The sequence below is a fragment of the Aegilops tauschii genome, chromosome 7 (genome assembly GCF_002575655.3).
Source record: "Aegilops tauschii subsp. strangulata cultivar AL8/78 chromosome 7, Aet v6.0, whole genome shotgun sequence".
NCBI classification, from domain to species: domain Eukaryota; kingdom Viridiplantae; phylum Streptophyta; class Magnoliopsida; order Poales; family Poaceae; genus Aegilops; species Aegilops tauschii.
The window spans coordinates 442,932,784-442,941,248 of NC_053041.3; the positions used below are offsets into that span (position 1 = coordinate 442,932,784).

At 46.0% G+C, this 8,465-nt stretch overlaps 1 protein-coding gene across 1 annotated transcript; it reads left to right on the forward strand.

The window, feature by feature from the left end:
• Window positions 1-6,823: 6,823 nt before the first annotated feature.
• Window positions 6,824-7,399, forward strand: LOC141027243 (uncharacterized). The gene has a single exon (XM_073504229.1). It carries the CDS (start codon window positions 6,824-6,826, stop codon window positions 7,397-7,399), a length of 576 nt encoding a protein of 191 aa, XP_073360330.1.
• The last annotated feature ends 1,066 nt before the right edge of the window (window positions 7,400-8,465 follow it).

An 8,465-nucleotide genomic window follows, 5' to 3' on the forward strand; every position in this document is an offset into this window, starting at 1 on the left:
CTAGTAGTGCAGATCATAATACCTCTATTAAGATGCTTAAAGAAGTTATTTTTCCGAGGTTTGGAGTCCCTAGATATTTAATGACTAATGGTGGTTCACATTTTATTCATGGTGTTTTCCGTAAAATGCTTGCTAAGTATGATGTTAATCATAGAATTGCATCTCCTTATCACCCACAGTCTAGTGGTCAAGTAGAATTGAGTAATAGAGAACTCATGATGCATTATGGGCCTATAGAACTGCATATAAAAATCCTATGGGTATGTCTCCGTATAAAATGGTTTATGGAAAAGCATGTCATTTACCTCTCGAACTAGAACATAAGGCATATTGGGCTATTAAAGAGCTCAATTATGATTTCAAACTTGCCGGTGAGAAGAGGTTATTTGACATTAGCTCACTTGATGAATGGAGAACCGAAGCCTATGAGAATGCCAAATTGTTTAAAGAAAAAGTTAAAAGATGGCATGACAAAAGAATACAAAAGCGTGAGTTTAATTTAGGTGATTATGTGTTATTATACAACTCTCGTTTAAGATTTTTTGCAGGAAAACTTCTCTCTAAATGGGAAGGTCCCTACGTTATCGAGGAGGTCTATCGTTCCGGTGCCATAAAAATCAACAACTTCGAGGGCACAAATCCGAAGGTGGTAAACGGTTAAAGAATCAAACACTATATCTTAGGTAATCCTATAAATGTTGAAACCAATGTTATTGAAACCGTAACCCCGGAGGAATACATAAGGGACACTTTCCGGAACGTTTCAGACTCTGAAAAGGAATAGGTATGTGGTACGGTAAGTAAACCGACTCCAAAACAGTTCTAATGGCAATTTTTCTCCGTTTTGGAATATTTAGAAAAATAGAAAAATAGGAAGCAGTCCGGGAAGGACACGAGGGCTCTACGAGGGTGGAGGGCGCGCCCTACCCTACTGGGCGCGCCCCCTACCTCGTGGGCACCTCGTGCGCTCTCCGGACTCCGCTTTCTTGCATGATACGTATTTTGGTCGGTAAAAATTCATTATATAATCTCCCGAAGATTTTGACTCCTGTATCACACAATTATCCTCTGTTTGTGTTTCGAGCTGTTGCTGCTGCAGATTAGAGCAAGATGTCTTCTCAAGAGTCAGTCGGGGAGAGCCGGGTGTGTCATCCGGCATTGAGATCAAGGATAAACAGCGATGCTGACCACTTTGGGCTAGCAACGGAGGAAGAGATTGATGCTGATTTGAAGAGGATAGATGCCATGGAGGAGGATCAAGAATTCACTTCTCGCTTCCGAGCTGGATGCACGATGGGGGAACTACAGAGCTCGACTATTCCAAACTCAGTTATCCCTTCCAATGTTAGATTTCTTTCCTATGAAAATATGAAGAAGAGTGTCACTTGTTCCCGCAAAGCTATGCAACACCCTTGGGTGCAAGGAGCTTTAGCCGTTACAGGAAAGCTTCGTAAGGAAATAATGGACCTCAAGCAACAAGTCAATAAGCTCGAGGAGGAGAATCGTATCCCGAGGGGCATCATCGCCAAGAATATCACATCACCATCCCCGAAAAAGGAGACATAATCATATGGGTATGGGCACTCCCCTTGGCAACTGCCAAGCTTAGGGGAGGTGCCCCGGTATCGTATCACCATCACACTCCTATCTTTACCATTTTTCTTAGTTCGATCCTTTGAGTAATATCTTGATCTAGTAGAATAAAGCTTTTGGTATGATCTAGTTTTGAGTTTTGCTTTATGATCCCTTTATGTAATCGAGTCCGTGAGCTATATATAATAAAGATTAGTGTTGAGTCAAGGGCTTGATTATTTTGCTATGATCTTGAGTGAATAAAAGAAAAGAGAAAAGAATAAAAAGAGATCATATTAATCTTATGGAGAGTAGTGACTTCACATAGAAAGAGTATGATGATTAAAAATTGTTGAGAGTTGACAAATTTAGTTTTGGTCATCGTTGCAATTAATAGGAAGTAATAAGGAAAGAGAGGTTTTACATATAAATATACTATTGTGGACATCTTTTATGATTGGGAGCACTCATTAAAATATGACATGCTAAAGAGTTGATGTTGGACAAGGAAGACAACGTAATGGGTTATGTTTTCTTATATCTAAGATAAAGTATATTGTCATGGATCATCCAACATGTTGAGCTTGCCTTTCCCCCTCATGCTAGCCAAATTCTTTGCACCAGGTAGAGATACTACTTGTGCTTCCAAATACCCTTAAACCTAGTTTTGCCATGAGAGTCCACCATATCTACCTATGGATTGAGTATGATCCTTCAAGTAAGTTGTCATCGGTGCAAGCAATAAAAATTGCTCTCTAAAAATGTATGATTGATTGGTGTGGAGGAAATAAGCTTTATACGATCTTGTGATGTGGAAGAAATAAAAGCGACGGACTGCATAATAAAGGTCCATATCACAAGTGGCAATATAAATTGACGTTCTTTCCCATTAAGATTTTGTGCATCCAACCCTAAAGCGCATGGCAACCTCTGCTTCCCTCTGCGAAGGGCCTATCTTTTACTTTTATCTTCTACCTTATGCAAGAGTCATGGCGATCTTCACCTTTCCTTTTTACATTTTATCCTTTGGCAAGCACAGTGTGTTGGAAAGATCCTGATATATATATCTAATTGGATGTAAGTTAGCATGAGTTATTATTGTTGACATTACCATTGAGGTAAAAGGTTGGGAGGCGAAACTATAAGCCCCTATCTTTCATCGTGTCCGATTAAAACTCCGTAACCACAAGTATTGCGTGAGTGTTAGCAATTGTGAAAGGTTAAATGATAGTTGAGTATGTGGACTTGCTAAAAAGCTCTGGCATAGACTCTTTCTGATGTTATGATAAATTGCAATTGCTTCAATGACTGAGATTATAGTTTGTTGGTTCTCAATAAAGTTTCTGATTCATACTTTGCATTGTGAATAGATTATTACTTGAACATAAGAAATCCCATGACAATATCCATATATGTTGCTGTTATAAGATTAATCATGATGCCCTCATGTCTGTATTTTATTTTATCGACACCTCTACCTCTAAAGATGTGGACATATTTATCGTTATCGGCTTCCGCTTGAAGACAAGCGAGGTCTAAGCTTGGGGGAGTTGATACGTCCATTTTGCATCATGCTTTTATATCAATATTTATTACATTATGGGCTGTTATTACACATTATGTCACAATACTTATGCCTATTCTCTCTTATTTTACAAGGTTTACATAAGGAGGGAGAATGCCGGCAGCTGGAATTTTGGGCTGGAAAAGGAGCAAATATTAGACCTATTCTGCACATCTCCAAAAGTCCTGAAACTCCACGAAAGTTGTTTTTGGAAATAATAAAAAATATTGAGCGGAAGAAATACCAGAGGGGCCCACACCCTGGCGACGAGGGTGGGGGCGCACCCTACCCCCCTGGGCGCGCCCCCTGCCTCGTGGGCCCCCCTATTGGCCCTCCGGTGCCCATCTTCTGCTATATGAAGTCTTTCGTCCGAAGAAAAATCATAAGCAAGCTTTCGGGACGAGACACTGCCGCCACGAGGCGGAACCTTGGCGGAACCAATCTAGGGCTCCGACGGAGCTGTTCTGCCGGGGACACTTCCCTCCGGGAGGGGGAAATCATCGCCATCGTCATCACCAACGCTCCTCTCATCGGGAGGGGGCCGGTCTCCATCAACATCTTCACCAGCACCATCTCCTCTCAAAACCTAGTTCATCTCTTGTATCCAATTCTTGTCTCCAAGTCTGGGATTGGTACCTGTAGGTCGCTAGTAGTGTTGATTACTCCTTGTAGTTGATGCTAGTTGGTTTATTTGGTGGAAGATCATATGTTCAGATCCTATATGCATATTAATACTCCTCTGATTATGAACATGAATATGCTTTGTGAGTAGTTACGTTTGTTCCTGAGGACATGGGAGAAGTCTTGCTATTAGTAGTCATGTGAATTTGGTATTCGTTCGATATTTTGATGAGATGTATGTTGTCTCTCCTCTAGTGGTGTTATGTGAACGTCGACTACATGACACTTCACCATTATTTGGGCCTAGAGGAAGGCATTGGGAAGTAATAAGTAGATGATGGGTTGCTAGAGTGACAGAAGCTTAAACCCTAGTTTATGTGTTGCTTCGTAAGGGGCTGATTTGGATCCATATGTTTCATGCTATGGTTAGGTTTACCTTAATACTTCTTTTGTAGTTGCGGATGCTTGCAATAGGGGTTAATCATAAGTGGGATGGTTGTTCAAGTAAGAACAGCACCCAAGCACTGGTCCACCCACATATCAAATTAACAAAGTACCGAACGTGAATCATATGAACGTGATGAAAACTAGCTTGACGATAATTCCCATGTGTCCTCGGGAGCGCTTTTCTCTATATAAGAGTTTGTCCAGGCTTGTCCTTTGCTACAAAAAGGATTGGGCCACCTTGCTACACTTTATTTACTTTTGTTATTTGTTGCTCGTTACAAATTATCTTATCACGAAACTATCTGTTACCTATAATTTCAGTGTTCGCAGAGAATACCTTGCTGAAAACCGCTCATCATTTCCTTCTGCTCCTTGTTGGGTTCGACACTCTTACTTATCGAAAGGACTACGATAGATCCCCTATACTTGTGGGTCATCAGAGATCGAGGGCATACCCCCGCATGCCTGGGAGCGAGAGGTTGCTGAGGAGCTGCTTGGCTCGGCTTGCTTGGTGGATAGCGTGGCGCCGGAGACGAGCTCAAGGGCAGACTTGTCCTCGTTCCGGTTGTCGGCTTGGACTATGGACCCGAAGACTATTCCCACGCGCGGATGGTTGGCGGTGCTGGAGCCGTCCGGGGAAGCACCGCCGTTCAAGCCCCAGTTGCTTCAGTACAAGACACCGATCCATTTGGACTCGGTGACGGACTACACGGAGGTAGAGGAACCATGGTTCCTGGGTGGCTCGTCGGACAGTGGGTAGAGTGGGCTGCCGGAGGAAGACAGGGACTTTGGTGGTGCTGGAGGTGCTTCAACCAGAAGGCTGGGATGGCAGTTTGGCATGCGTGATCGCCGTGGTGGTGCTGGGGCAAGCGCCGAAGCAGGAGAAGGTGCGGTGGGGGGCCGGAGGCTCGCCGCCGGCGAGGACCCCAACTCGTCTCAGCGGCCATGGAGAATTCCACCAATGACAGTTGAGAAAGGAAAAGTTTGGCTGAAGGTGGGGTCAGGGTCCAGGAGAGGCTGACGCTGCGCAAATCAACTTTTGACCGGATAGGCCATCAGCATGGCAGGATAAGGGAGACAACTGCTAGGACGGTTAAAATTTTGAATAGGGAGCGCGCGTTGCCACGAGTGGCCAGTGCCGAGGCTGTGGATCTTAATCAGGGAGTGGGGACGGGCCCTCGGGCGGACGTGACACAGCCAGGCGCAGAGCAGGGTGACAAGCCAAGTGGGCCGGTGGATGAGGTGGTAGCGGCTCGCTCCAATGAAGAAACATCAGCAGTGGCACCAGGTGCAGAGGCAGATTCTCGCACCAATGAAGAAACTGCTGAAGTGGGGCCGGGAGTAGAGGTGGCCTTGTTATCCATGCCACCGACAGGAGGGGAGCGGGTAGCTGCTCCCACCAATGGGGAAGTGCCAGAAGTGGGATCGGGGATCAAGGTGGGCCCGGAAGCGAGGCCTCGGATGCTGGGAGAGGATAGTGGCCTGTCGGCCCCACTGGTCGAAAAGGCCAAGGAGGGTAAGGACAAAGCGAGCACTGGGACCTGCAACTTGGCAGAAGGAGAGTTGATTCCCGCAACGGCGGTACAGAAGATCCGGTGGCTTGTCAAAGGTTGTTGGAGCCAATCATGGAGGAGATACGATCGGCTGGGTCAGAGGAGACAGTTGGTAGGGGACAAGTGGCGAACACTGAGCAGTTGAAGGCAAATGTCGCGATTCTGGACGTGCAAAGCAACATGCAACTCGTCCAAGCTACATGCAACACACCGGCAGGACTGGCCACGAAGCGGAAGCATATGGGAAGCTCAAGTGGTTTTGCTCGCAGTTGGTTAAGAAGATAGTCCCGCCCTTGTTGAAAAAGGTACAAGCATCGGCCTTGAGGCCGGAGGCAGAGCTGTTCACACCGCGTCATACCACTCGAGGTTCTAGGAAAGCGGCCACGACATCCTCCAAGGCCATCCAAGCTGAGAATGTGCTCATGAGGGCGCTTGGATTGGCTCATGAAGACATGGACGTGGATGAGGGAGTCATATCGGATCTCAAGGAGCTGTTTGACTCTCCGTTGCGGGAGCAACATGTGCGTGTGATAGTCGCTCTTTTTGGAAAGGAGATGCCAACATGGAGTGAGATGGCGACGGAGCCAAATGCAGTGGTGGGTGCAGCCTAAAGGCACTCATGGAGGAGAGGTGTGAGCATAGATTATCTATGGATTTAAATCCTAAGGTACTATGCTGGAACGTGCGGGGATTGAACAACCCTGCAAAGAGGAAAGCGGTTAGAGAATTTATTACCTCGGCGAGAGTGAATCTTGTGTGCTTGCAAGAAACAAAACTTGATGTAGTTGATCGTTTCTTAGTGATGCAATGCATCAGACCATCTTTGGCTGGTTGTGACTACTTACCGGCATGTGATACTCGCGGTGGGATTCTACTGGCTTGGGACACAACGGTGATGCAGGTGGATAACATAAGTCGCGATCTGAACTTCATGACAAGCCACGTGCACAGTAAGGATGGATCGTCTTGGTGGGTAACGGTGGTTTATGGACCGCAAGGGGATGATCTTAAATTGCAATTCCTCACTGATTTGCAACAATGGAGGGCCACTTGTCCAGGGCCATGGATGGTGCTCAGCGACTTCAACATGATCACTAGTGCCGCAGATAAAAACAATAGCAACCTGAACCATCACATCATGAGGAAATTCAGGGAGTTCATAGATGACAATGAGCTCAAAGAGCTTTACATGCACGGAAGGAGGTTTACTTGGACCAATGAGAGGGATGCCCCTATGATGACTAAGATTGACAGAGTGCTAGTCACTTTGGACTGGGAACTCACGTTTACAGACAATTTGCTTCAAGTTTTGTCGACCAATGTGTCGGATCATGCACTACTACACCTATCTACCTCTGCCCCATTCTACCAGCAGAAGAGGTTTAGGTTCGAGATATACTGGACCAAGCTCGAGGGATTTGAGCAAGCTGTGAAGGATGCTTGGGTTTGTGATGAGGATATTGTCGACCCGTATAAACGGTTGGATGCATTACTGAGAAACACGGCAACGACATTGCAAGCATGGGGTGAGAGAAAGATGGGTAACATTAAGCTAAAGCTTGCGGTGGCGAACAATGTGATCCTCCGGCTAGACTGTGCGCAGGAGCGTAGAAATCTGACACAGGAGGAACTATGGTTATGAAGAACGCTCAAGTTAGTCTTGTTGGGACTGGCATCTCTGCAACGTACTATCGAGCGACAAAGGTCGCGGCTGCGATGGATTAAGGAGGGGGACACCAATACAAAGCTTTTCCAGGCGGTTGCCAATGGTAGACGATCCAAAAATTTCATTGCGCATGTGAAGTTCCAAGGAGAGATTATCTCTGAGCAGGATAGGAAAGGGGAAATTTTCGCGGGAGCATATCAGCAGCTTATAGGACGCGCCACAGCGCGCCAAGATAGGGTTGACCTGAGCTTCCTGGACATGGAATCCCATGATCTAGGGGAACTAGAGGAGATGTTCACAGAGGAAGAAGTTTGGAATGCCATCAAAGAAATGCCAGCAAATCGCGCGCTTGGGCTGGATGGCTTTATTGGTGCATTCTATCAATGTGTGTGGCCTATAATCAAGCATGATCTCATGGCTGTTATGTACAAGCTGTATGTAGGAAAAGGAAGAGGATTTGGGAAGCTCAACAAGGATCATATCATTTTGATCCCCAAGCGGCCAGATGCGGAGGAAGTTGGTGACTTCCGCCCTATAAGTTTGACCCATATTGCGGCCAAGATCTTTGCTAAGGTTTTGGCAATCCGGGCGAGGAGAAGAATGAAGGAGATAGTTGAAGTTAACCAATCCACGTTCATTCTGGGACGAGCTCTCCATGACAACTTCCTCTTCGCCACGCAAGTTGCAAGAAAGATCCATGGTCGGAAGGAGAAAGGTGTGCTCCTGAAACTTGACATCTCTCGTGCGTTTGACTCCCTCAGTTGGCCTTTCTTGTTCGAGGTTCTGCACGCCAAAGGGTTCGGTCCAAAGTGGCTTCGGTGGATTTCGATTATGCTAAGTACTGCTTCTACGAAAGTGGTGGTGAATGGAGTGCCTGGTCTAAGCTTTAATCATGCACAAGGACTATGGCAGGGTGACCCAGTCTCGCCGCTGCTATTCGTTATTGCTATGGATGTTGTGACAAAGATCTTCACCAAAGGAGAAGAAGTTGGGGCGATCAGTTCTTTCACGGGGATCACAACGTTACAAAGGCTTTCCATAT